The sequence below is a fragment of the Pelecanus crispus genome, chromosome 12 (genome assembly GCF_030463565.1).
Source record: "Pelecanus crispus isolate bPelCri1 chromosome 12, bPelCri1.pri, whole genome shotgun sequence".
NCBI classification, from domain to species: domain Eukaryota; kingdom Metazoa; phylum Chordata; class Aves; order Pelecaniformes; family Pelecanidae; genus Pelecanus; species Pelecanus crispus.
The window spans coordinates 20,725,792-20,753,368 of NC_134654.1; the positions used below are offsets into that span (position 1 = coordinate 20,725,792).

A 27,577-nucleotide genomic window follows, 5' to 3' on the forward strand; every position below is an offset into this window, starting at 1 on the left:
AACGGGCGGTGAAACCCCCCCGCCACCACCACCCCGAGGAGGGAGAGTTTACGCCGTCCTCACGCCTCCTCCTCAGGTACCGGCGCTGTTCGGGCAGTAGCTGATACCCCTCTCCCGCTGTGAGGGGAGAGTATGGCCGCTGTGCCCTCACCTAAGATGGCGGGGGGGCGGTCTCTCCCCGCGAAGAAGATGGCCGCCGAGGGGAGCGGCGCTCTAGCCGGGTGGCGGAACTCGCTTGGCTGGGTGAGGGGAGCGGGAGGGGACCCCTCCCGGCTTCGTAGCCCCCCCCGCCCCCCCACCAGAACAGGGACCCCCCCCCTCCAGCCTTGCTTCCTTACAGGGAAACCCCCTAGCCCGGCCCGTTTTCCAACCTTCCCGCGCCCCCCTCAGCCCATCCCCACCTTCCCCAGCCAAGGGAACCCCTGTCTGCCTTGCTACCCCCGGCCCCTAATTTGGGGGTCTTCCCTCCCTTGGTGCATGAGGTGCCTCTGGGTGAGCGTGGGGCGGGTTGGGGTTACCCGAGGCCTGGCTCCTCGGGGGTGGGGGTTGCTCTGCAGGCAGCGCGCTGCCCCCCCCCCCCCCCCCCCCCCCAGCTGTTGCTGCTCCATTTTATTTTAATAGTCATATTTTCCACCTCCCCTTTTATACTTTGCCACAGGAGTGGACCAGCAAGACCATAGGTAGCGGAAGAGTTCCCTTCCTCCTCCTTCTCCCCACCCCTTAAGGGGCGGTGATCGTGGCGGAGAGGAAGAAAAGGATGCCACGGAAGCTCTTGTTGCCTTATAAATCTGTTTTTTCTCACTTTCGAGCTCCACGGGGGTCGCATGACTCTTTGGCGATGAACGCAGCCAGAAGTGGCTACCGGGTCTTCTCGGCCAACTCCACAGCAGCCTGCACCGAGCTGGCAAAGAGGATCACGGAGTAAGTTCCCTCTCTTTCAAGTTTCTCTCTCCCCCCACCCCGAGCTCCTCCGAGCAGGCAGGCTTTCTTCAAAGCGGCTGGAGAGGCTTCTGGCGTCCTCCCACCTTCCCCAGCCAAAGGCGCCTGCTGTGAACACCTTTGCTGCAGAGGTTTTGCACTGAGAGCGTTCAGCAGCTCTGCCCTTCTCCTTCTTGGCGCCGGCTCATCCCTCCTGATAACTCACTTTGACCCAGCGATGAAAATGGACCGGCTGCTTTCTGCCTCTTGTGTCTCTGACATCCATTTCAATGATGGAAAGGCCGGGTTGCAGCAAAGTCTGTTACTTTTGGGGAGGGAGAAGGTGAAGCGTGGCTGAACAAATCTCAGAAAGCGTTTTAACTGGTTTGGGAGATGCTCAAAACTTTCTCTCCACTGCTTTTTGTGGGGACGGGCTAGCGACCTGGTGTGCTCAACAGCTTCAGTGCTTGGGGCGCAGGGAGCGTTGCCTGTGTGGACTCAGTGCAACACCAGCAGTTGCACTAACCAAAGCGGATTAGTGAATCTGCGTTTCGGTGGGGTAGGAAAGGTGGGCAGCGCATGCTAACAAAAAAAAGTTTAGGGATAGAAGTGTGCCCCCCTCCCCTTTGTTTTTGGGGTTTTGGGGTTTTTTTTTTCTGCCCATCAATTTGGGCAGTTTGACCTTGACTTGGCAAGGATGGATGCACTTGGTCCTGCTGAAGGTGGTGTGTAACAGCTGGCTCCAAAATGGGTCTCTTGCTGCACAGAGGAGCACTGAGTTTACCCTGATGCTTGATCTTTTGTTTTGAATTATTTTGGTTCAAATCAGGGTGCTCCCAGCTGAAGGGGCTTTTCTGAGACAGTCATCTGTGTACTGGGGAGCTGTCATCCTAAAGCAGGATTTCGGTTTCCTTTTTGCTTCTCAGCTACAGTTCAGAGGAAGCCCCTCTGAAATCGAGGGGGCTCAGTGCTTGTTTGCCTGCCGCAGCAGATAGCATCCTTGCTACCCCTTAGGCAGCTGCTGGCCTGTTCCTGTCCCCAAAGGCGTGCTTGAATTGGAAACATTACTAAATACAGGTGTGCTGCCACGTTAAACTGGAAGAACATTTTGCTATTTGTCCAGCCAGCTTAATAAACAATGTGTTCAATCCTTAGCACAGATTATCTCCACGAAGCTGACTTGGTTGTTTGGCCAGTTCGCTGGTGTTGATGGGATGAACGTTGGATAATAGTGATGGACTTCTTTGGCTGTGAGGCGAGGAGGGAAATCCTTGGTTTTGGGAGCGGAAAGCTTTTTTTTTGATTCATGTATATTTGGTCAGTTCTGCATCACTTTCCCTTCACTGATACAACTCTGAAAATAAAGTCTCTCTGTATAAAAAGGTAAGTTTTGCTGCAACAGATGGGACATGGTTTTACAAGGCTTGTCCTGTTGTGTCAACACAGAACATAACAGAAGTCCCCTGGGGACGAGCTCCAAGTTCTCAGGACTGAGAGGGCAAACAGGCAATCTTTATTCTCTGCTCTTTGTCTTAAAAATAACTCACTTTTTTTTAAAGATGTAATGAGAAGAGACATGGAGCAGGCTTCCCCAGGCTGTGGCACACACAGCTGGCTGCGTGACGTGCTCCTGTAACCCTTTGCAGGGTTCCCAGTGGTGCTCTGAGGGTGAATGACAGCAGGATCCAGAGAGTGACCTCCTGGCTGTCCTTCACAAAATAAACTTTTAATAGAGGCAATGTGAGCTTTTTGCCTTGGCTCTAACATCAGCGAGGAAGTTGGATACTCCAGTGGTGGTATTCTGGTTTCGGCTGGGATAGAGTTAATTTTCTTCCTAGTAGCTGACATAGTGCTGTGTTTTGGATTTAGTTTGAGACTAATGTTGGTAACACACTGACATTTTAGTTGTTGCTAAGTAGTGCTTACTCCAGTCAAGGACTTTTCAGCTTCCCATGCTCTGCCAGGTGCACAAGATGCTGGGAGAGGGCACAGCCAGGATAGTTGATCCAAACTGACCAAAGGGCTATTCCATACCATATGACCTCGTGCTCAGTATAGAAACTGGGAGTTGGCTGGGGGCAGCAGTTGTTGCTCGGGAACTGCCTGGGTATCGGTCAGCAGGTGGTGAGCAATTGCATTGTGCATCACTTATTTTGTATATTATTATTATTTTCCCTTCCTTTTCTGTCCTATTAAACTGTCTTTATCTCAACCCACGAATTTTACTTTTTTTCCCCAATTCTCTCCCCCATCCCACTGGGGAGGAGGGCAGTGAGTGAACGGCTGTGTGGTGTTTAGCTGCCTGCCGGGTTAAACCAGAACAGGTGGTATGAGCACAATAGTGTGATACACAGCTACTGCTTAAACTGAGACTTAAGGACGCATAGTTTTACCATCTGTAAAATGGGAGTAGCGACCACTCTGAAATGGAGAGATGTGAAGCATTATATGCGGATGAGGTTTTGTTGGAGGGGGGTGCAAAATCTGGAACCATTAATAGTACGGATTTGCCTACAGTAAAAAGTCTCCCAGAAATAAAGTTATTTTCAGCATCTCGTGCAGTGGTTTTGCACTGACTTCCCTTAGGAGCTCAGGGGCTGTTTCAACACGTTTGTAATACATCCCTTGTTGTTTCAGGTTGCAAAAGATGTGTGACTGCTGACTTTCCCACTGTGTCACATCCCAGCCTGTACTTTGCTGGGGAGGTCAGTTGCGCCTTTTAATAGAGTTGGAGGAGTCTTACAAGGGTGAGTCTGTCCTCTAATATTGTGCGTTCTTTTTAAAGTTTTTTTATGACCTTTACTATAAGTAGTAAAAGAACTTTAAAACAACACGCAATATTAGGAGTAGGGCCCCTTGAGACACTTGTCCATCTAGGCTCCGTTGCTCTTTGCCTGTTAGGTATGATGTTAAAATTGATACTTGAGGAGTCCTGGCTTATCCTGTTTTAAAATCTCAAGCCTACAGAGGAGCAGTGTGACATAAACCAGACATCTGAAGGCTCTTCAGTCTCCTCACTTCATTTAATGCAAAACTTCCAGAGTTACTTTCGATTCAGGATCTGAGCATGGCATTCTGGCATGCTTCTGATCTTTACAATTTCCCATTATGCATTCTTGTCTGTTTATAGGATGAGTGACTAAATGGTTAGTCTAACTTTCACTTTGAGTTTTCAGAGCTTTTGTTTATGTTAGCATCTGCCAGGGAGAGGAGATGGTGCTGGCTTATGAGAACCAAATACCTTGTGAAACTTTAAATAATAAAGATGCTCCTTAGATTGAGGACCACTGAAACATAAATAAAACCATATGTTTACTTGTATCTTATAAATTGAGAGGGGTGATTTTTTTTTTTTTAAATTCTTTCCAAGATGGAAAGAAAACTCCTGCTGTAATTAGGACACTTGGCACCTGATTACAAGCTGCATTTGCAGAGGAGAAAGAGAATTTCTGTGACCAGTGCTGGTCCCTAATGGCCCTTGTGTGCTGCTGGGGGGAGAGAGCTCTAGCAAGTCTAATCTCTGGAGTCCAAGAGATGCATTAGATCTCCCTCTGACTGCAGTGTTTGGCACGGAGGGTACAAATACTACGTTCCACTCCCTGCTTGTGTATTTGGGTTGGAGGGGATTGCTGATCAAAGCTTGCTAATTCCTCCCCAGTGCTCCTGCAGGTCTGCGTTATATGGGACGTGATACTATCGTAAACTCATTGCAGACTGTGGATGCAAGTGTTCTAGACATTCATTTGGTTTGCAGCACAGAAAATGCTGGTGATCTAAAGATAAAAGTAACACCATGAGCCTAAACAACATGGAGTAATGAGGAAAAGATGGAGACTTGTGTTCTGATTTCTGGTTGTAGGGAGCTGGGTACAGAGCACAAAAACCAGGGTGGTGTTTGCTGTGAATGAGCAGGTGGTGAGCCCTGCTTTTGGAACAGACAGTATGTTAGGAGGACTTGCAACAACCTCCCTCAGCTGAAGGAGAATTTCTGATGGGATGGAGGAAGAGTAATGTCAGCCTTCTTCATTAGGTCATCGTGCCAGCGTGTGAGAGGATGGCACAGGGGAGTCAGATCACAGTGACCTTGTGATGCTGCTCTCCCCCATCTCCAAACACTGTTCTTGCCTTCCTGGAAAGAGCTCTTGTGTGGTGCTACAGGAAGAGAGGAGGTGGCACCAACTCTTTTCCATCTCAGAAGATGCAGCCCTGTGGCAGGAGGCTAACAGATACTACAGGGTGAAACTGCATCAAAGGATTTTGGAAAGGGAAAAGAATACCCAGCTAAAAAGTAGTGTAGTTGGAGAGAGTTACAGCTGGGGGACGGTGCTGGAGTAGGGTGAGCGTGGAGCAGTTGGGCTTTGAGATTTTCTTTGCAGCTTAGATGGAGCATGTAATGTGGCTGAGCAGATTGGCTTTGCATGGTAGCTTTCTGTGCTGGCCGGCACCAGGTTTAGGGGAAGTTCCTTCACAAGGAGCAGACTGGTAGGACTAGAGGAAAATCTGCGTGGTGTTTGCTGGTAGCTCAGCTGCACGGCTTTGGCATGGCTGGAACAAATGATGCAAGTGCTGGATGGCTCTGGGTACAAGTGGCAGATGAGCAGCAGGGACTGTTCTTCAAGTATCTAGTCATGCCAGGTGGATGGAGAGAGGTAAAGGAGAGCTCTGACAGTTATAAGGATATTTGAACAAGGATATTGCCTTATATCCAGGAAGCTGCTGTTTCCCTTTCCTGGCTTGTTCTTGAAGTGGAATATTAGGAAATACACCATAGAGCTGCCCCTGTGCTAGCTGGACCAATTGACTGATCTTTTATTTAAAGATTTGCTCGAGTTTGAAAAGCAGTTCAAAGTCAGGCCGTGGCTTGCTTTGGCCACGGTCAAGCACGGAGCAGATCCTCTGCTGTCAGCTCCAGGTCTGGAGTCTGCAGCAGTTCTTGGAGTCTGTAGGTGTGGGGAAAGTCAGGTGTTCGCAGGGCTGAGACCAGTGAAAGTGTAATGAAGAGGATATTGCCAAAATAAAATCATATCATAGTCAAGGGCTTTGTATGCAAATTTCTTGTCAAATTGAATGTTTGCACTGCAAGCTGGTTGGAAGCTTCCTTCAGAGGTAACTTTACGAAAGCCTTTTAGGTGCTTGTCACTGAGTGGGAGAAGGAAACGCAGCCCAGGCCGAGAGCCCTTCCCGGTGGTACTGCAACGTACTTTGATGGCATGAAATACTGCAAGTGCAGTTGCCTCTTGAATTTTGATTCAGCAAAATGTCAAGTCTCTTTTAACTGACTGTCCTTTGTCTCAAGAGCAGTGGTTTTTGACAGTCTTCAGAGAACCATTTTAAAGTACAGTCTAATACAGCCTTGTAGTGTTTCCTAAAATACTGCAGTATGACACTTCCTCATTAAGCTATAGGTGACTTCTGAGCTGTTCACATTTAGGCTGTCAATTTGAGACAGATTTTATAAACACTTTTGTATCCACAGCTTAATATCCTCTTGGCATGTGTTGAGACTGCGGAAAATTAGATCATCTTTCTTGGGCAGTGTTTATAGAGAGAGATATTCCAGATCAATATAAATTTTTACTGGCCAATTGCTCTGAGTAGGATTTTTAAAGCCATAAAGAGAATTTTTCTCTTAGATGCTATCAGGACCTAGAGGAGTCGGTTTAGTGATGGAGCTGGTACGAGGATGGCAGAGCAGAGCACGAAGCAGGGCTTTCCCCATCAGGAGCAGCAAGTGGTGACACAGGGAAAGCTTACACTGAGTTGGCGTCAAAAACTTTAAAGGCTGGGAGCAGCCTGGAGTAGTAGTACCTTGATCCCGCTGTGCCCAGCCCTCTGCACTGAGCTTGGCAGGACTGCATGTACATAGCTTTTTTAACAGATCCCAGTTCTGAAGACTGCTGCTTTTAAAAACAAAACCAATGCCAAACTGAGTTTCTGTCTCTCTTGGATGGAGAAGGGAGCTTCCAGAAGTGAACTCCTTCTCTGATGTCTGCTCGGCGCTGGTTAACAAGTGAGATTTCTGCAAATACTGTAAAATCAGCCTGACCATTATTCAGTCTTAAACACTTCAGTATAAGCAAAAGCCCCCACCTCCCTGTAGCCAAATACTGCACCACACAGCAGGGCTTTTGTCGATGGAGCTCATTTTGCTTGGAGATGTGATTTATGTACAGGACCTAAAATACTACTTTTGCCAGAAGCAGCTGTATCTCTCTGCGGGGGTGTGTGCTCTGTAGTGCCAGCCTTTTCTTTCCTAGTGTAGATACCATGTCTGCAGACAAGTGATCCAGTAATTGTGATAGCCCCCGTTCATACGGTTATGCTGTTAATCCTGAAGCCGAATGCAAACAGGGTTCTTGCTCTCGGTTTAATTCCTCTATCGCCTACAGCAACAAGCAATTGGGAGCTTCTGCATGGAGAGGATTTAGAGAGAAAAGAGCTGGGGATGAAGGGGAGAAAGGGAGAGGTGACGGGAAGGGGGAATTTGTTTGAACTCTGTTACAAATGGTTGCTCTCAGGCTGTGTGGTGGCTAAGGCCGTGCTCTGCCCTTGACTTCTGTGTAAATCTCCCTTTTGACACAAGTCCTGTGGAATTCAGTGTTTTACAACAGGAGCTGCACAAACAGTCCCCTCTTTAATAGCCTTGCCTAAATCAAGGTTTTATCGGGCTCCTGCACTGGCTGAAGTCTCAGCTTACGCAAAACCTTCAGAAAGGGATTTACTGGAAGGTGTGCCCCTTGGGTAAACATACCTGAACTGCTTTGGTGGAGCTGCCTGTTGGTTCATCTGCCGTGCCTGCAGCTTGTGGAACTGCAGAGCGCTGCAGGTGGGGTTGATGTATGACTTTTATGGGCAGTTTTATCTCATATCCTTCCCTTTGCTGCCTCTCTTGTTTACTTGCAGTCAACAGTTGAAGCAGAGATGGGATTTATTGTCTGACCAGAGCAATCTACTACCACCCATTCCTTTAAGTTGGCAGCTGCTTACTGTCTCTGCTGCTGCTATCTACACCCAGGTTTGACAATCTGAGCTGTTTAGTGTCCGTCTTTCCATCAGGGAGCAAACTTGCCTTTCTGATTTCTTGCTTCGGCAGCACAGAAACTGCATTGCTGCTGTACGATCTGAAGAGGGGACCACTGGGCTCTGGTTTCTTCTTGCCAGCTACATCCTCACAGAGCGTCGCAAACCTCTGCAGTGTTTGTTTGCCACCTCTTAGCGTTGGAAGTGCCACCCTCCAAGGGGTGTTTAGTTGAGATGTGGCCAGCTGGACTGTTTCTGAAACTTTCCCTCGTTCCATGAGGTGCAGGGTTGACTAAGGGCATTTGCACAGTCTCGTTAATGGATTTTTTTTTTTTCCCCAGTAGTGAGGTAGGAACGTGCTGTCTGCAGTGAAGTCAGGGTGCACATGCCTCCAAAGGGAGGTTGCAAGACTTGCTGTGCAGTTGTGGAGGAACAAGTGTGAGTCATTAAACATTTTCCCACACACACTGGTTTGTTTTGTGTGTTCGTGTGTAATTCTTGCACTTGTTTTGACTTGGATGCCTTGGCAGCAATTAGGCCAAGTCTTAGTGGTTGCAAATGCCTGACTGTCATCAGAAAGACAGCAGGATCCCAATGGGTGGCAGTAAGTGCTCAATGGATCCTATCTACAAAACTCACCTTTACTGTGCATTTATCCCTGGGGTCCCCGGGCTTGCCTTCGCTTGACCAGCTGCCAACTCTTTTTTGAAGATACAAAGGCATCCTCGGTACCTTCAGTATTGCAGCTGCAAGTTTTAATCCAGCGGGGCTGGCGAGAGAAGCCAAATTAGAGGTTTGGGTGGCTTGCCTGCTCTGGACTGCATGGTCCCTGGGTGATGCTCCAGTCAGTACCCGAGCCAGGCTGGTTACAATCTCGCACGTACGATTCTCAATGCAGTTTACTCACCAGGCCCAGCCATGGCAAAATGTGCTGCCAGACACATAATTGGGAACGTGTGTGCCAAATACGTGCTTTGTAGCCAGCTAAGCAAATATATCACATTGCATTCGAGTATCTGTTATCGCAGCTGTCCCGGGCATGCTTTCCACGCTGGCTTCTAGCTGAGACCTCCAGCTTGTGGGCTTGTAGCTGAGTCCAGCAGTTGCTGATGGGCCAGCAGCATGCCAGTGTTGGGCTGTCTCGCTCATTGACTTCTGAAAAAATGTATCTTTGTGACAATTGAAGTCCGAGGCAGAGTCTGTGGCTAAGGAGATGGAGAGAGACTGACTGGTGATAGACTGGGGGAGAGCCAGCAACAGATGTGGGCTCTTTATTTAGGATTAGTCCCAATTCACAAAGTTTTGGCATGTGTCCATGTAAATACAGTATATGTGCAGACAGGAAACAACCACTGTAATCAACGTGTTGAATAAAGGTATTTTGCAGGCATAAACTGTTTCCTAGTCCAGCATGTGGGCATGGCCACTGAGCAGACCCTGGAAGAGAGGAGGGACTTGCCTTGTGCTTCAGCCAGCTGACTTGCAGCAACACACTCATCCCAAGCGTCTCGCTGGTGCGGGGTCTCTCAGCTGAGGCTCATGGTTAAAGCACACATGCCTCTAAATACTTACTAATGGATTACTTGTCAGTACAGTTAAATACAGAAGTGTCACCTGAGGGAATAGTGTGCCTTTTGGAGCTTTTAAAAATGCTCTTCAAAATTAATCTTTCTTATATAAGAAAGAAATTAAAAAAAAAAAGGAGCGACTGTAATCTTTGTTGTGATGGATGTTGTTGGTTTGACATTTGAGAAGAGGAAGGAGTAATTTGAAAAAATGAGAATTTTTTTTAAAGTTAAAATCTCTTCAGTCAGCTGAGTTATTTCACAAGGAAGGTTGGGGGGGGTAAAAGACGTGGGAGTCAAAAAAAGTGACTCAGTTGCTATTAATCAAGGCTGAGTAAATCATTAATGTTTAGTTCCACAGCAGATCTGCCTAAGGTGGCACTGCGTGGGCTAGCAAGATGTCCTTTGCCATCAGGAGACACAGCCTCTGGTCAGTCATACAAGGAATCCTCTTTGAGTACTGCGTGGACCTGCCGCAGAGCAGCTTGTGCCAGGGCCCTCACCAGGGGTGTCGGAGGGAAGGAGACCTCCGGGAAAGGGGACAACATGTAGTTCTGCAGCCTGGCTGGCACACTCAGCTCCCTGTTAGGCAATGCCATGTTTTGTTGGTCTGTAATGGTTGGTCCAGTCTCTGCTTTGGATCACAAACTGCTGGGTTCCTCCATTTTTAATTTCCTTTTTTCTCTCCAGGCGTCTTGGTGCTGAGCTGGGGAAATCTGTGGTGTACCAGGAAACCAATGGAGGTAAGAGAAATCTTTACTAGTAATTTGCAACTGTTTTGAGGTAATCTTAGAAATACCGGGTAGCTGCATCGGCCAAACCTGTCTAATAAGTGCAGTGGTTCAGCTGTGATGTTACTCCTGCTCCTGGCAGTGCTAAACCTCCATGTCTGACCTTGGACAAGCAATTAAATGTGTTCCTTGTTTTCCCCTGTTATCTCATTTGTCTGCCCATCGGCTAACTCTCATCTAAAGGAGAGTCCTACCTCGGGTGTTAGCTGCTACAAAATCTTAACACGCTCTTGTGCTTAGCAAAAAACTCCCAGGTTTAAAAGTAATGGCCTGCTTTCTAAGTGTCTGCCTTGCAAACTTTTAAATTATCCCCTTCTTCCAGCCCTCTGCTGCTACAGGCACTTTACAGCTGCCCTAGCAAGGACCTGTCCTCTTGCTTTAAAGAGTGCAAATTCAGGGCTGTGCTGGGGAGTGTGCCTCTTGGAGCTTGCTTTCATCTCTTTAAATGGAGCAAGTGTCCATTTTCAGATGCTGGGCTAAAACACAGGGATATTGGCTAACAGAGTTCAGTGGCTAAGAGTCATTTACTGTTTCAAGACCTCAGTTATTTGCAAGAGAGACGAGAATCAGAGAGCTGATACAGGTGAGAGGAAGGGATGAAATGGTGCTGGCTTGGCATGAGGATTTATGATAGTGCTGCTGCTCTTACAGCCAGAATGGGCCACGCGGTTTGTAAGCTGCCGTAGTTACGGTTGGGTTGGCTGTTGCATTCACACTAGTGAGAGCTCGCTGCCCTTTGGGGTTAGTTTTAAATCAGGTCGCTTGCTACAAGGTCTGAAGTCGTTCCTCATCACTGCACAGCAAATCAGTCTGCTTTCAGCAGAGTCCCTTAAGGTTAGTGCCAGTGCCCAGACAATTAGACTTTGAATTTGGTAGCTGGCTAGATATTTCTCTCCTTTTGCTTATCCCTGCCCTCTAGTTCACAACTGTGTAGGAAATGAGTGGCTAAGACAGGCACCTTGGGAAACCTGGTGTCATTGCTTTAGCTTTGCAGAGCTGCTTTGGGGCTTGGCTTTTGCATTTGAGCCTGGGACTGTAGGAACTGTGTTCAGCAGAGACCCGGGTTTCCAGCTTGTGTCAGTGTTGAAATGTCTTGACCTTGGTAGTGAAGTTGGGGGGTTCTCCCTCTGAACTCTGAGCTGCTGGCGTTGCCTTGGGCTATCCAGCCTGTATGGAGCTGACCAGGCCATCAAGTACTAGAGGTTGTTTTGCTTTGGGTGGTTCATAGTTCATGAATGTGGTATTGACAGCTTTCGTCACTCAGCATGGAGAAGTGAAAAGGATCTCTCACTGAGAGTTAGGTAATTGTCTTCTATGTGTAAGAGAACAGCTGTTCAGCCTGGTTTTGCATTGCGAATACAGCTAACTCACTGGTATGTCATGAGCTCTTTACTTCTCAGGACCAGCCTTTGGAAAATCCACTTGGCTTATCTGTGTGTGTGTAGTGCGTGTATGTGCACAAAGGGCCAAGGAGCAGGTCCTCGTCTGCCCTGACCAGTGGGCAAAGTTGCTGCTAAAACATGGTGTGTTGTCACTGTAAACCTGATGTTTGGAAACAAAACTAACTGTGTTTTCAATCCTCTTCAGAAACAAGAGTTGAAATAAAAGAGTCTGTCCGGGGACAGGATATCTTCATTATACAGACAATCCCCAGGTAAGGGACTTGTGGCTCAGTTTTACAGCTGTGATATGCTTTGAATTCCTGGTTCAGCAGATTGTTCGATAGGTTTGCTTGCCATTAGCATGATGATCAGTCTCTTTCCAGTGTTGTCATTGCTTTGCCTTACATTTAAGACACCGCATAGTGTTAAGCTGTTAAAATTCCCAGAGGATCACTTGCGCCACAGCAAACTGAGAAGCTTCCTATCAAATAGCTTAAGTGTGTCACTTGAGGCAAGAACAAGTATGACTGATGGCTTCAAGTGAAACATCCCTGGTCTGTGTGTTGGTGTCCTTGCAGGCTCAGTTGCTCGGTGATTTCTGACTGGCATTTCTATTTCAGGATGTCTGATTTCCTCTGCCTTCCAATTACCAAACAGCAGAGCCAGCAACAAACAGCAGCTATTGCTTTCATTGCAGGCTGGATTCCTCTTCCCCTTTCACTGTAGTGATATGAAACTGAACTCAGGTGGAAGCCCATAGCTTCCCTTCTGTACTGTTACAGTTCTTAATGATGTTGGGTCTTTTCTTCAGTGAGCCTGTTTGGTTTTTATTTTGGGCTGTTCTAGCCTTAGAGTAAGAGCAAAAAGAAGTGTTGCAAGTAACCAGGAGCCTAGAAAACCGGCTGCTAACCCCAGGAACATTGCTGCTTGCTGACTAAGGAAGTGTAGCAAGGTTGCACTAGGATGGTGGCAAGGGAGCCTACGTAAAAATGATAACTGCAAAATGACCAGCCATGAGTTAGGGAGGTGCTGTTTTCAGAGGCAAGGTATTGATAGGATGCCCTTTGCACAATTAGCAAAACGAGGATATTCCTGCTCTGATATTCTGCTCAGATTTTGGAAATCACAAGAACTAATAAGTACCAGGGCTCAAGCAGGTAGCAGAATGCCCTTGAAACAGAAGAAATAGAGCCCAGTGAGAATTCAAGTTCATTTCCTCTTTGTAATGCTTGGCCTGTTGTTAAAGAAGTCAGTAGGACTACAAGATCAGCTTGCTTACTTCTCGAGTTCCTCTTGCAGGCTGAGACATTTTCCTAGATCTCATCTCTCTCCAGAGAGATGCTCCAAGTGTTTCCTCCCTCAGGGAGCAACTAAATCTCTGCAAGATGAAAATCCACTGATGCAGGATTATGTTTCGGGTGAATAGTGCCATTCTGTTGTCCCTTGTGAGAGAATTCTCTGAAATAACTTGTAACTGAGAGCTGTGTAAACATAAAACAGATAAGGTGTTCAGAGAGAGATAACTCATAGCATTAGGGACAGCAATAGTTTTGGGAGGGGAAAATCTCCCCTGCTTTTAACTTGTTGATCCCCTTGTTTTTCCATAAACTGAATTCAATGTTGTGGGCCAAGAAATGGATCCTTTTTAGCCAAAATGGTCAAGGCCCTCCAGGTGAGGAGCCACCATTGTGCGGCCAAGTCATCTTTTATTCTTAAGCTGCAGCTGTGCTTTGCTGTATTGCTTGAGAGGACAGGTTCAAGGGCAACTCAGTTTTGCCGTGGGTTTCAGGGAGCATTTCAGGAGAGTAAAAACAACTGTGTTGAATAATCTGAGAATAGGACTTCTGCACTCAGTGGTTTGAAAAGCAAACAAAATATTAGGACTTAGTAGGAAAAGCATAGAGAGGGAAACAGCCTTGTTATGCTGCAGTGTGAATTCACAGTCTGCATCTTAAATGCACAGAGAGAGACCAGAAAGACCTGAATATTTGATACAAGCTCCCTGTCCGAAACGCATATAGCAGAACTAAAAAGTTGCAAAGATTGGTATCATCCAAGACTGTTGGTGTGTGGACTAGCATTCGTATGAGGGAAAATCAAATAGCTTATGTTTAGACTGTAGAAAAATGAAGGAGTTGGTGGTTTAGTGATATACTGAAAGGAGTCTTTTAGTGCTGAGTGGTGGTGCTGGTTGTTGCAAAGTCGATTGGCAGCTTCACATAAGCCATTTGCTCAGCCCTGAGAACGGGTCTCCAGGGATGGCTCAGGCAGGGATGGGGAGCAGCAAGGGAGGCTCCAGGCTGCTGGAGATGGGTGGTAAGTAGGGCATGGGGGATAGCTGAGCTGACTCTAAATGTCCTGGTAATGAGCTTGACAGTTCCTGTGTGCGGTCTTGGCTCAGGCTTTCCAGCAGTAACTGTGAGCACGGCTTCAAGGGAGGAGGTGGGGAGGTCAGCAAGGAAGCTGGGATGGTCTCCTGGGTACCTGTTTTGGAGGTGCTGTGGCTGGGGTTCCGCTGCAGGTGTTATTTCCCCCAATTAGTCCCCACTCCGAGCCGGGCCCTTGGTTCAGGTCAGTGCCCCGTGCGGAGGAGCGGCTCAGCATGAAGCATGCAGGAGGATGCTCCTCGCCTCGACGAGCCCCCCGAGCCTGCCCACCCTGGGTCCTGCTGGAGGGACAGACACGTCCACCGCTGCCTAATGCTGTGCCGGCTGGTCTGCAGGAGCTTCCCGGAGTGCAGCGTGGAGTCCTGCTTGAATATTGAGAGGTGCTCCTCCTCCAGTAATTTCTCCATCGATACAGCTACCAGTGTCCCACAGCAGCACCGGGACTGCTGGGGCCTTTTGAAATCGGTAGTAACCCTTTCTCCCAGGAGCAGTCTTGTTCTCTATCTGCTTTCCATGTGAATATATATATTTATTTTAAGGAGTAATTTAAAAAATAATGGTGGAAAATACTGAATTTCTGGGATGAACTTTAAATAGGTTTGAACTTGGCCACTTTGTTTTTATACAACACTGATAGTAGCATCGTTTTCTCCTCTCGCGGCCCCACTGGCACAGCTAAAACACCAAAGGGAAGAAACAGTTCTTTGTTTGCTCGTTGTCCTACGTGGCAGGGGGCTATGTTTTATGTAATTCTTGGCTGGGTGCTTCAGAGCTAACAAAGCTTTCTTGTGTGTAAACGGCATTGTGTGCGAGGGCTGGCGGGGCCAGCGGGAAACAGGGACCCAGAGCACTCACAAATGAAGAGGCACAAACGGAGGTTAATTTCCAAAGGAAGGGGGAGCGATGGAGAAATGGAAATAGTTAGAGGTTTGTCACAGGTCACACAGACGGAGGCTTGGAAAACAGTATCTCTGAGCTCTTGGGGAAGCCGTCCCCAGTGGTCAGGCAGAAAGCGGGTCCTCAAGCAATGTCTGAGTAATATCCAAAAAGCTCTGCAGAGCTTTAACCTGCTCTGTGCTGTTTATTCCCCTGCTGCTGTGTGGAAAGATGACCCGGTCAAGCCCCTGCTCTGTCACCGTGGGCTCCACAGCTGAGCCACCACCAGCATTGCCCTCCTGGGGACCAGTCTGGGGAAGTGGTGTGTCATTTGAGGCTGTCTGTGCTGAAAACCCCCAAGCAAGGGTGTCTGCATTGTAGGAGGCTTGCCTGTCCCTCTGTCTTCTCTGAAGTACATGTTCTTCAGTTCCCAAATGGTCTCAAGTCAGTTTGTGACGGTGCAGATGGTGTCTCTTAGTGTTGGTTTTAAGGAGCTAAAAGGGCGTGGCTTTTTTTTTCCCCCTTCCCAAAATGAAGTAAAATGCAGATTAATATACTCCTGCTGGGCCACACCAGTCATCCTGGTGAAGCTAACTGAAAATGCAGTTTTACGTGTATTCCTTTCTGTGGGCTACAGATATGTTCCGCCTATGTTGCTTTTTTGTTTTTTTTTCTTTCAAGAAACAGTCATTTAGCATTTACTGTGCTGCTGTTCCTTCCATCTCTAGATAAGCTAGATAGCGTGGAGATGCTGACCTCCCCCAAAGTGATGTGTCTGGACTCTGTACTGCTCCAAAATGCAGTATTTCTTAAGGCAGGAAAAATAACCTGCCTTACATTGTTAAAAATAAAAATACCCTAATAAATCCAGTGTGGATGAAGTTGTGTTGGCTGCATGTCTGCTGCTTCTTTAAAAGTATTTTATTTCAAAATACACTGTATGAAGTGACATTTGTTCCAACATAAATGAAAAAACGCCTTTTTTGTTGCAGTGATGGAGGGCAATCATCATACACCTCATGTTAGAATACAAAATCAAATTCCAGTCCACAGCTCTTGAGTGCTGGAGTCATGTCCTGTGCATAGAAGAGTTGATTGTAATGTGCTGTGGCATGATGGAAGGAGCTATACGATTGCAGTCTGGGTCTTGCATACATTAGCATAAGATGTAGCATTATTTGCTTGGAAGTTTGGTGAGGAGAGGTATGGGTATAAAAGGAAAAGGAGTTGCACTGGAAAAACACCTACTAATATTTGGAATGGTTTTCAAATCTCCTAGAGATGTGAATACCGCTGTCATGGAGCTGCTGATAATGGCATATGCACTGAAGACTTCCTGTGCCAGGAACATCATTGGGGTCATCCCTTACTTCCCCTACAGCAAACAGAGCAAAATGAGGAAGAGAGGCTCTATAGTCTGCAAGCTGCTGGCTTCGATGCTCGCCAAGGCAGGTGAGTGTCACAGGGAGCAGCAGCATGGCAGGCTTGGACACTGCAGTGCATCCAGCTGCCAGGCATCCCAGAGGGTGTCTGTCCTTCTGTTCTTCTCCCATTCGATGTGGGGACATGCTGCCGAGCCATTGAGCCACTTTGGGGGAATTAATTTTCTTCAGCTTAATTTTATTTCTTTGTAACTTGCACCTGGGGAAGTGGCCTAGAAGTGTCATATTGAAATACAGTGTCAGCATAGTGCTGTAGCTTATCGCATGCCTGTTTCTCATTATGTCTTTGGAACTTTTTACGTTAACCTTTTTATGCTTATTTTATCACATGGCATAGTAGTCTGAGTAGTAGCTAAAATAGTCTGGAAAATTGAGATATTCAAGGAACTCCAGCCATGTGGGAGTCATCTCCATGAATTGTTATCTTTTTTTGTTTTTTCATTAGGTTTAACACACATTATCACTATGGACCTTCATCAAAAGGAAATTCAAGGCTTCTTCAGCTTTCCAGTAGACAACCTGAGAGCGTCTCCTTTCTTGCTTCAGTATATACAGGAAGAAGTGAGGTTACTCTAGTTCTATATATATCAACTTGCCTTAACTCATCTTAATGGGATAGCAGCATTGGGCCTCCGCTTATGCAGGGGTTGTATTTTCAGGCTAGGTGAATCGTTCTGTTAATGCATTCCTTCTTAGGGGGTACGTATTGATGTTTCTTAGGAAAGTGGGAAAATGTTATATTGTATGATTGTATCTGGGTAGAAATTGAACTCTTGACCATAAGCAGAAGATGAGCTTCTTCTCTGTAGAGTTAGTGCCATTTGAGAGATGCTATTTATGCTCCTGCCTCTAATCACCTTTTAAATCCTGTTAAACTGTCTCCCCTCGCCTTTTATTCTGTGGTGGATGTCTGACTGCTCTGAATTATTGATAGACTTTGTCTTGGGCTGAGTGTAGGAATGCTGAGCACAGCAGGGCTGGGGGCAGGGCATGGAGGTTTTATTGTCCGTGTGCGAAAGATGATGATTTTATGGCCACATGGTGAGAGCAAGGCTTCCCCATATGGGGAGAGCAGGCCCCAGGTTCAGACCTTCCCCTGCAGACAGAAGTAGCTGCAGCCAGTCCACATAGTGCAGGTTAAACAGTGATCGTTCCCACCTTTGCCCGTTTTGGACGCGAGGCCAGTGCCTGCTCTGCATGGGCACTGGGGCTGCACGTGCTGGTGAGAGCCAGGATTTGATGCCTCCGGCCCCCAGGGCCCATGACTGCACCTTCCCCTTCCTTCCCTGCACTGCATGGTGCCCTGTGTCTCGGACAGCTGCGCTCAGCACTGTGGACCAGACCATGACTTGTGGGCACCAGCAGGGAAGGGAGGGACAGAGCTGCAGTCATGTGCAGAGTAGGACCTGCACTGTTGCCTGTACTAAACGTATTTGTGTTGCATTTGGGGCAGAACACACAAATACTGGTGTTGAAACCGAGTGCTATTGCCTCTCTAGTTTCTTGTCACAGATGAAAATTTGGGTCTGGGGAAGGAGAGTGGGCACTATTATTCAGCCATGTATCAAATCAGTAAAGCAAGGTCTTTACTTAAATAACTTTTTATCACATCCAGATTCCAGATTACAGAAACGCGGTTATTGTAGCCAAATCTCCTGATGCAGCTAAAAGGTAAATGAATGCTTTACTAGCTGGTTAAAAGTAACTTGGAAAATTTCTGGGTTGATGGGAATACACCAGGAAAAATATGGGAGGTTTGCAAATGGATCAGCAATCTGGTCTGTAAGTCATTTGTGGCTGGAAACGGGATGGATATCTGTAGTGGTGCAAATGGGCAGCTGAATTTTGCAGTCCCAATCCTGTGGGAGTAAATTCTGGAGGTGTCTGCTGCTGCAGAGCTAGGTGGTTCACGTGGGGCCAGGATCAGACTTGCTGTGTGAGTTTCAGCAGTGCCTGACCATCTCAGAAAGCATTAGACCCCTGTGGTGGAGCCAAGGGGTAGAGTGGGCTTTGGGATATTAAGAGGAATGAAAAGTCGCTTCCAGTGAAGTTTCTTGCTGGGGGACAGGCAAGAGGTGCAGTCTTTGCTTGCCCTGTTGGGTCTGGGAGAGGTGTGCTGCACTGGGCTGTGAAGTTGCATCAGCCCAACATCTTCCTGACGTGCTGTGGTTGTCCTGCAGGGCTCAGTCTTACGCTGAGAGACTACGGCTGGGACTAGCAGTGATCCATGGAGAGGCTCAGTGTACAGAGCAGGACATGGATGATGGGCGTCACTCCCCTCCGATGGTCAAAAATGCAACTGTGCATCCTGGTCTGGAGCTGCCGTGTAAGATTTAAGTTTCTCTGCTTACCTTTGGGAAAAAAAAAGAAAAGTTTGGTGGGAAATTGCTGTTGGTTTAGCTGTGTAGGTATAACCAACCTAATGGCGGTGGGACCATTGGAATTTTTCTCATGGAAAGGTTGATATCAGTGAGTTGTAGGAGAAGGTACAGGGGAAGGTTTTTATTTAACTCTTTCCGGCCATGCAGAGCATCAGTATTGTTCTCCTTGGCTGTGCCCACTCAACAGTGTCCGACTGACAGATCTCTGGTAAAGGTGGTGCTTTTACAGCTCTCAGCAACAAAACTCATTGAGCTAATGAAACAGAAAAGAAATGCAAAAGTGTAATTAACATGGGAACAGCCACCAATACAGGCTGCTGTCCCCAGCATGGAGGGGAGGGCTGGCCTTTGTCTTTCCCCTCCTGCTGCAGCCATTGTTACTGCTGCTTGGCAGCCAGGTGATCATGTTCTAGTGTCTGTTTTGACAAGGCTTTGAGGTTTGTGTGGCTAGGGTGAATAGGTTTTCAGAGAGCATTGCTGAGCTGCTTCCTGTGCTCTTGCCATCGATTGATAAACTGCTGATTTGGGAGCACAGAGCAAAGGAAAAAGGAGGAAACGTGTTCTAGGAAATGCTGTCCTCTTAGGATTGCTTGTATACCTGCAACAGCAGCAGTCAAGTAACAACAGTACAGTCAAAATCCAGCTCCCTCTTGGGAGGATTTTAGCTTTCTAGGTAGATGGTGGTAGGACGGAAATTGAGTGCAGTGAATGTGGCCGAGAAGTGACTGTGGGAAAGGATGCATGCTGCTCTGTGTGCTAAGGAGCTATCCACTGTGCAGCTGAACTTAATTATACCAGCAGTGGCTAGGGCTACTGATAAGCATCTCCTCTCATCTTTTGAAGTTTAGGGAGAACGTCCAACCAGTTTGTGATTGCATTTTACATTACACCAGTCATTGCTCACTATAATACAATCAGTTAAACAATGCTTGATGTTGCTGGTGAAACTCCTCTTGGGCCTTGGGGGGCAGGTGGGGTTTGGCAATAAAGTTTGGGACTTCATCTTGATTGTCCCCCTTCTGATAAGGGGATTTTTTTCATGCCCTTCCAACAAAACAGGAATTTGCATGGTTACTCTTGGCCTTTTCCTTCCTCTTCTACTCTGAAGAGGATGCTGTCCTCCAAAATATCACTAGCTGACGTTTGTCTGCCACCAGGGCACTGATGCAACTGTATTTTTTCTTCCAACCATGTCACTTTAAGGAAGCTCAACTGTGGGAGCTTGTGCTGCTGGAGAGCTCTGTAAATGGTAGCTGATGCAGAAATGTGCCTTTGTCCAGTTTAGTTATGATTCCAGTGGAAAATTGTTTTCCGTCCTCAGCTATCCAAACACAAATTTGCTGTGTATCACCACTTTCTTATTTTATCTCCTGCAGAAAGTCAGCACTTGACTAATGACCTTACATTCCTGCATGTCTAAGGCAGAAATGTAAAACAATCAAGCTGTGGCTTGGGAGCTGTCTGTTGGCGAGATGCAGGGTGGATGATGGGGCAAACTTGTCCAAAACTCTCAGTAGAAAGTTACTTTTCTAATCTGATAGATACCTGGTTTTGAGTGAGCTGGGCTATGTTACTGGAGGTGCAGAGTACTGAGGTAATACCTGTCTAAAAGCAGTCTGTAAGCTTCTAGTGCATCCTGATGGTGTTGCAGCCTCTGCCATGGAGCTGCGCTCTGCCAGACAGAGGTGAAAATGCAGCTAGGGTTAGGGATAGCTATGTTATGAGTGTCTACTCACCCTCTCTGCTACGCCTCCTTTCTTGTCCGATTCAGTCATTTGAAAAGGGTCTTCCCACCTCAAGTGGCACATCAGACAAAACCCTTGATCAGCTCTTCCTGCCGTGTGTACCCTCACCAGCAATACCAGTGTTGTGAGCTGCGATGGCAGAGTAAAGCAGGAATTCAGCTATGTCCCTGTATTGTTGTTTGTGAAAGGTGGGGCACGTGCTACTCACCTAGAGCTGTATGCTTCCTTACACCAAAACTGGCCAGAAAAACCTCCAGTTGTTGAAACAGAACTGGTCTCCAGGTCTGCCTGGCTCAGCTACCACCAGCCTGGGTCCGGGCAATGAGAAGGTGGGGGTGCTCCTGGAGGGTAGCTGGGACTGACCGTGGAGCGTCCTGCTCTGGGGCTACAACCAGAGCGGTGTGGAGCGTCCTATCCTCCCTTTCTAGACTCTGCAGTTCAGGGTCCCTGGCAGTTGTGTTGCAGCCAGAAGAGAGGCAAAACTCATGTCTGGGAGCAGCCCCAGAGCCCTATAGCGATGACTTGTGCTTTATGCCATTCTTCATGGGCTTCCTAGTGAATTGGCTGGGCTCCTGCGTCCCGGCATGCACCTTTTCTCCCTGTTCTAGTAGAGATCACGTGCCTTTAATTAACGAGTGTTATGCAGTGTAATGGCTTATTTATTGTCCTGAGAGTGTAGCCTGATGTCATACTCTGACTTGGTGTCATACGGAGCTGTAACAGAAAAATGCCAAAGGTGCTTCCAATTGCACTTCTTAAAGTGCTGCGCTAAAGCGGCAGCAACAGCTCATGTCGCTCAAAACCCAGAAATCGGAGCCTTTGAGACAGGATGTCATTTCGAGGTTATTCTCTTTGATTGTGTGCTCTTTGTGTCTCAAAGCTTGCAGCTGGCTTGGGGCTGTGCTTTAACAAATGCATGTGGACTCTTTGCATGTTTCCTTGTCCTAGAGAAAAGGAGCAGAGCACCATCTGTTAAGTCATTCCAGTGGCTTTGAAATTCAGTACTTTATACAGATAGCTAATGGTCTGCTTCAAACCCAGAACCCAGCAAACTGCCATGAAGGAAGAGACTTTGGGTGAAAAACTGGAGTGTCTGTAGGTCTGTTCCTTCTTCCCTACCCCCATCGCTTTCCTGTGTTGAGGCTGGGCACAGGGATGTGATCTGTCCTTCCAGGTCTGTCTCTTCACAAAATAGTTCATTCTCGAGCAGCCTTTTGCTCATAGACTCTGTTGTAAATGCAGCATTATTTTTCTTGGTGATTATTGTTTTAATGCACACTGTCAGCTCCAAACAGAATTTGTTTTAGCATTTCTTAACCCATTTTTGACTGCTTAATTAAAGCAATGGGTTTATGCACCTGGGAATGCTGTTTCTTCTTGCCAGTGATAATCTCGCCTTTAACGCGTGGTACTTTGGCATATATTACTCACATCAGAATGTAAGTGCAGATTAGAGTGTTTGGCTGATGAACTTATTTCCCCAGCACCCCTCAGTGTTCTTTGATATTCTTGTTTTATAAAAATAGTGGTTGGTTTGGGTTTTTTCTCTTTTCTTTATTTTTCTGCCCAGAAGCTACAGATACCATGAGCATCTTTTCTGACTCTCCGGTAAAAAAGCAGCAACTCTTTTAACCTAAACTCGTGCATAATCCAGGGGGTTACACCAGGCAGAAGTACAGCTGTGGTTTATTTCTGTTGCCTTCTTTTGTCTACATACAAATAGAGGTTTTGTGTCTGGGAGGAAAATGCTCTTTATTATTTGAACCATTTTTCAAGCCACCTTCTTGTAGCAGTTCTGACTTGCACATATGTCCAAAGATTTTGAAGAAAAAGAAACTGGCTGCAGTAACCCTTGCATAAGCTCTCGTCACACTGGAGCAGTTCTCTTGAGATTTGATGTGGTTGTGGGTAGATCTTTGGCTTGCAATTTTTTTCTTTTCTTTGCAGAGAAAATTGAACAAGAAAAAGGGAGAACATCTCTTTAGGATTCGGGTAGGTCGACATGTTGCCTACCATACCTTAAAAATAAAGCAAAACTGAAATACAGCATTTAAAAAAGAAAGAGATGCACTGCTAATGTTGCTAGCTGCTGTGTTAGCCTTTACGCATAACAAGGAATATGTCTGCTTCCTTTGTGGAATAGGGGGATACTGATTTGCTGAAACTTCGTGTGTTTGTGAGTAAGATAGTGCTGAATTTCAGCTCCTTAGCCCTGTTCACCATTTGCTTAGAAAAGAGTTTTCCCTAGCCCGACTGTTGTAAACAGAAATGGGACTCATCTGTGGATGCACACTAAGGATGGGATGGCAGCCAGATGTAATCCTTTTGGTATTTCATAGTTCCCACCAGGAGTTTTGTTACTGTCCAAACTAGATAATAAACTAATAACTAATCTAAGCAGGTAGGTAGTGCCTGTAATTGAAATTTACGGTCTGCTTATCTCTTATGATGCTTAATCCTAGTTCATTACAAGTGCTTTTCCTTCTCATAAGAATATTTTCCCTTCAGGATTTAGACGTGACTTTGCATTTGATAGGAGACTCAGAAATAACAGTGTAGGGGAGGCTGGGGAATCTGTGTTCCAAAGAGCGATTAACTCTTAAGTACAAGGTAGCTGTGGCTTTAACTACAAAACCTAGCAATGAGTAATGTAACCTTGGTCAAAACAGAACTATTGGACACCTTTTATACAGTTGTGGTAGGCTTACGGAAAACCGGTCTGTGGAGTAGGTCATGTATGTGAAGAACAGCTCTACACATGCATCTTTGGAGCTGTGGTCCTTACAATTGCTTTCATCGCATCCCCCAGTCTGACTCACTCACCCAGCTGTGCTTGCACTCTAAGCATTCCCAGGCACTGATGAGTTGTGGGAATAGTACTGGATCAGCCTGCTGTGCAGGATGGGGAGTTTCGTGTAGGACTTTTTTGACCCAGGAGGGCAGAAATCAATATTCAGACAGGCTTTTTAATGGGCAACGGCTTGTGTTCTCATGCTGCTCAGGTATTATATTGAAGTAGGTTATCTTAAAGGAGAAAAATCTTGTGATCTAGGGTGTCCAAAACTCCCTGGCACTTGAGAAGCCTCTGTGGCCAGAATCCTGGCAAGACCTGAGCTTACGAAGAGGAGGGGTACAAAGTGCCTCGGTTGGACACTTTGCTGCACTCCCTGTAGAGAGCATAAAGTCAGGGGTGGGGGGGTGTGCGGGTGGGCCAGGTAAGTGTTACAAAATGCTGGATGTTCCTCTTGGCTTCAGTGGTTACATCAGCCCAGATTATCACCTAATGACACATGCATGCCCACCACCATGTCCTTTCCATGCTGGGAGTTTTTGTACTGCATTCACTGTATAAACCAGCACCCTCTGGCAAGTGAGAGGTTTGGCTTATGGACAGCAAGTCCCTGGCCAGTATCAGAGGCTGATTGCCGTTTGATGTGAGTCTGAAGACTGTGTTACATCTGGATGTTCTCAGTGCATCCTAGTTCATATCTCTCTTACTTTTTTTATACTGCTGCTGGAAGTTTTTCAGGATAAAGTCTGTTACACAGGTAGTTTTTGCATCAACATGTCAGTGCAAAAGTAGAGTTGGGAGGCAGTGGAACCTTATTTCCTGGTACATCTCTTCACCACGTGTCAGCACATCTCATCAGTGTATCCTTTTGCTTCCAACTGCTGGTTGCACCAAGCTTGTAGAACTGAGTTTGAACTGGATTTTGTCCTGCTCTTTCCATTAATCCACTTAAAAAAAAAAAAAAAAAAAAAACCCAGCAAATTTGCTTCTGCAAACTTCCTGAAGCTTTCTTTGCCTGAACAGGTATTATTAAGGTCCTTACAGCCTCTGAAAAAGCCCTCTGGTGTATTTGGTGATATGAGAGAAAGCAAGCAAGCTGCAGTGCAAGTCTGAAATCCCTCAGGTGAATTAGTGGGTCCAACAGGTGAAAAATTGCACCTTGTGAAGCGTACACCCTTTGAGAGGTGTTGCTCAGAGAAGCCCGTTTGTTGTTCCCAATCATGAGATACCCCTTTTTTTTGAAGTCCTGTTCTGGAGCACAAAGAAACTCACAGATATTTCCCGTAAACTAGGTGCTGCTTTGTAGCTCTCCTTGCACAGGGGTAATGTGGATTTGCTGTCTCTGATGTCAGTACGAGGTCCCCACAGAATCTGAGAGTTTCATCTTTATGCAGCAGTGCTGTTCGTTTAAAGAGGAAAACGATGGTTAAACCAGTGGTTACCCACTTAGGTGGGTGTCAGGATAGTGTAAAGCACGTGTCTGTATCTGTGTACCAATATTGACACAGTTAAGGGCTGGGCTTCTTGTGTGGTGGAGCTGTTGCGGTTTGACTCAAGGCTAACTGACCTGGGTTTTTTTTCTTCTTCTTTAGTGATGATGGCCAAGGAGAAACCGCCAATAACTGTGGTTGGAGATGTTGGAGGAAGAATTGCCATCATTGTGGTATGAGTGTGATGAGGTGGGGGGGGGCTTCCTCCCAGCATCTTTTCTTGAGCTGCTTTATTCCAGAGGGTAGGAGGGACTGTGCTGGTGTATGGGTGGGAACCTGATTGTTACCCCTGTTGTCTCCAGTTTTGCTGGTGTCTTTGGTTATTTCAGCTTTCTGTTGAAAACCCTTTGTACTTCAGCACTTTGAACGCTGAAATCTCCTTGCTCCCTTGAATCTGTAAATGTCAGATGTCTACAAATACTCAACAAATCCAGGACATGCAGAGAAATCTCTTGAAGTGTTTAAAAAAAACCCAACCAACCAAACAAAAAAACTTGCTGAGCTTCTCATACTTGCTGTGCCATGCTGCAGTGTAAGTAATCAACATGCAGCTACTATCACCATGAAAAAAACCACCTTGCTGAAGATGAGCTCTGTGTGTGCACGTGCAGGGCCTAATTTGTTTCCAAGACACAATATTTGTTTTGCACACTAGCAAAGGGTCTGTAAATTAGGGAGATGGCATTCACAGATTTGTCATGCATGTGGCTGTCCTTGCATCTCAACAGCGCTGAAGTAGCCAGGGATTATTTTTTTCGGCAGTGTGCACGGCCAAAGCTGCAGTACCTTGCAGATCCACTCCTGCCCTGCAGGCACAGTAAACTTCTGGTTTTGATGTTATTTCTGTTTGTTCTCAGGATGATATCATCGATGATGTGGAAAGCTTTGTAGCTGCTGCAGAGATCCTGAAAGAGCGCGGAGCCTACAAGATTTTTGTGATGGCTACTCATGGACTCCTGTCAGCAGATGCCCCCCGTCTCATAGAGGAATCCTCCATCGATGAGGTGCGTCTGCTTTCTGGACTGCAGAGGAAGGGCTGGCTCTGGCAGCTGGATTGATTTAAGGCACCAAAACCCACAAACTGATGTTCTTCCCCTGCCACATAGCTCATTTCTGAAATGACTGGTTTCATCAGATGCTTTCAGTTAGCTGGTTCTTCATTGAAAGAAAAAAAAAAAAAGCATGTGTGATTAATACTTGTTCAGATCAGATCTGCTTCTCTGTGTATGTTTTCTCCCTAATGCGTAGATACTAGTCATCCCTGCCCGGACACTTCCCTTACCACAGCTGGGTGCATGTGACTGCTTTCTCACTGTGCAGACCTTCTGCCTGTCCCTCTCCCCCAGCTGCTGACAGGCTGTTGGGTACATTAAGAGGATAAGATTTCAAACCTTGCCCTTAGTAACAAACATGTCAGATCCTGCGATCTAACTGGACCCATCAGCCTGTGTGGAGGTGGCTGTTGTAGAGTGCTGGTTATGCCGGTCCCCTCAACAGATTGAGTGTCATGTGGGGGAGACCATTTATTTTAATCTGTTTTTTTCTAACGTACAAGGATTTCTCCCCCTGAACTGTGAAACAGCAGGTACGCACCACTTGTGGAGTTAATCTAGGGTAGCTGTTCAGTGAGAGTATCAGCGGCACAACTAATGGTCTTTTCTTTCTGGCACTCTGTAGGTGGTAGTAACCAACACAGTTCCTCACGAGGTACAGAAGCTGCAGTGCCCCAAGATAAAGACTGTGGATATCAGTTTGATTCTCTCTGAAGCCATCCGACGAATCCACAATGGCGAGTCCATGGCCTATCTCTTTCGCAACATCACTGTCGATGACTAGACCTGGCGCTGCCCCTGTCCTGGCTTCCACAAGAGAAGGGAAATATGCATGAAAAAGCAATACCAGAAATTATAGGCATAACACAACTGTTTATTCTTGTAGGAGCGTGAAGGTTTTCAGGGTCTTGAGCCATGATTTCTAATAGAAAAAAATCAACCTGACCAGCACTTTACAGGTGAATAGAAAAGGCCACTGGCAGTGGGGAGGATTACATCTTAATTAAGAGAGATGGAGAAATGAGGTGGTGTTGAATTTTTAAGTTCCTTTAATTTTTTTGTGTCTCTGTGTGTGTGTCATCTCTTGCCCTGTAGGGAGGGAAAGGAAAGCAAAAGAGAAGTAGCTGTCAGCTTATGAGAAGGGAATAGAGGCTGCTCATTGCTGTGTGTGGGCAGCAAGAGGAGATAGCCTTTGGGTTTCTGTTTCTGACTGTGACTCGCCTGAGAGTGCAGAAGGGAGTGCTTCATTTGGGCAGCTGGGCAGGACTGCTTGCTGCTGGCAGAGCTGATCAGCAGAGCAGCTCCTTGCCAACGGAGTGGCCTCTCATCTCTTGCACAGCATAGCAAGGACTTTCATCAGAACTAAGTTAGCGGAACATCCAGAAAGGACAGCTTAGGGCAACCCATTCACAGGGCTGCTGACACCCTTGTGTCGGGGCGCTGGGAACAAGCTCACGTGTGTCTCCCAGCAGGGCAAGGGGTGCTAGTTAATGTGCTGGCCTTTTCATTTTGCAAGCCTCGGATCATTATTGTTCTTCAGTGGCAAGTCACATGAGGGTCTAGGTCCTCACTTGAACACTTGTCTGCACTGCAAAACCAGGCACAATTTCTTGAGTTGCCTGGGGCTGATGAGTTGTGGCAGTCTCGTGGGGAAGGGGAGTTGGAACAATATCTGCCTTTAATGTGCTCCCCAGAACACTAACACTGAACCTGCAATAAAAAGCATAGGATTTTTCA

The 27,577-nt window shown here is 46.7% G+C and overlaps 1 protein-coding gene across 5 annotated transcripts; it reads left to right on the forward strand.

The window, feature by feature from the left end:
• The first annotated feature begins 50 nt into the window (after positions 1 to 50).
• On the forward strand, positions 51 to 27,577 carry PRPSAP1 (phosphoribosyl pyrophosphate synthetase associated protein 1). Of its 5 annotated transcripts, XM_075719694.1 has the most exons (12): positions 478 to 529; positions 573 to 680; positions 810 to 921; positions 10,194 to 10,246; positions 11,882 to 11,948; positions 16,219 to 16,391; positions 16,827 to 16,942; positions 17,997 to 18,052; positions 18,562 to 18,707; positions 24,891 to 24,961; positions 25,646 to 25,792; positions 26,466 to 27,577. In XM_075719694.1, exons 1-12 carry the CDS (start codon positions 478 to 480, stop codon positions 26,622 to 26,624), a joined length of 1,260 nt encoding a protein of 419 aa, XP_075575809.1. In that variant the 3' UTR covers positions 26,625 to 27,577. The 5 variants fall into 5 exon arrangements, 4 of the variants coding, with proteins under 4 accessions (XP_075575811.1, XP_075575809.1, XP_075575810.1 ...); XM_075719696.1 differs by lacking the exons at positions 478 to 529; positions 573 to 680 and adding an exon at positions 51 to 76; XR_012831534.1 differs by lacking the exons at positions 478 to 529; positions 573 to 680; positions 26,466 to 27,577 and adding an exon at positions 25,118 to 25,320 and having other exon boundaries at positions 688 to 921; positions 25,646 to 25,682.

Coding starts and splice junctions, on each gene's coding strand:
- PRPSAP1 (XM_075719694.1), top strand. CDS start 478: ATGAGGTGCCTCTGGGTGAGCGTGGGGCGGGTTGGGGTTACCCGAGGC. Junction 530..572: donor TGGGGTTACCCGAGGCCTGG/CTCCTCGGGGGT, acceptor GCGCGCTGCCCC/CCCCCCCCCCCCCCCCCCCA. Junction 10,247..11,881: donor GTACCAGGAAACCAATGGAG/GTAAGAGAAATC, acceptor AATCCTCTTCAG/AAACAAGAGTTGAAATAAAA.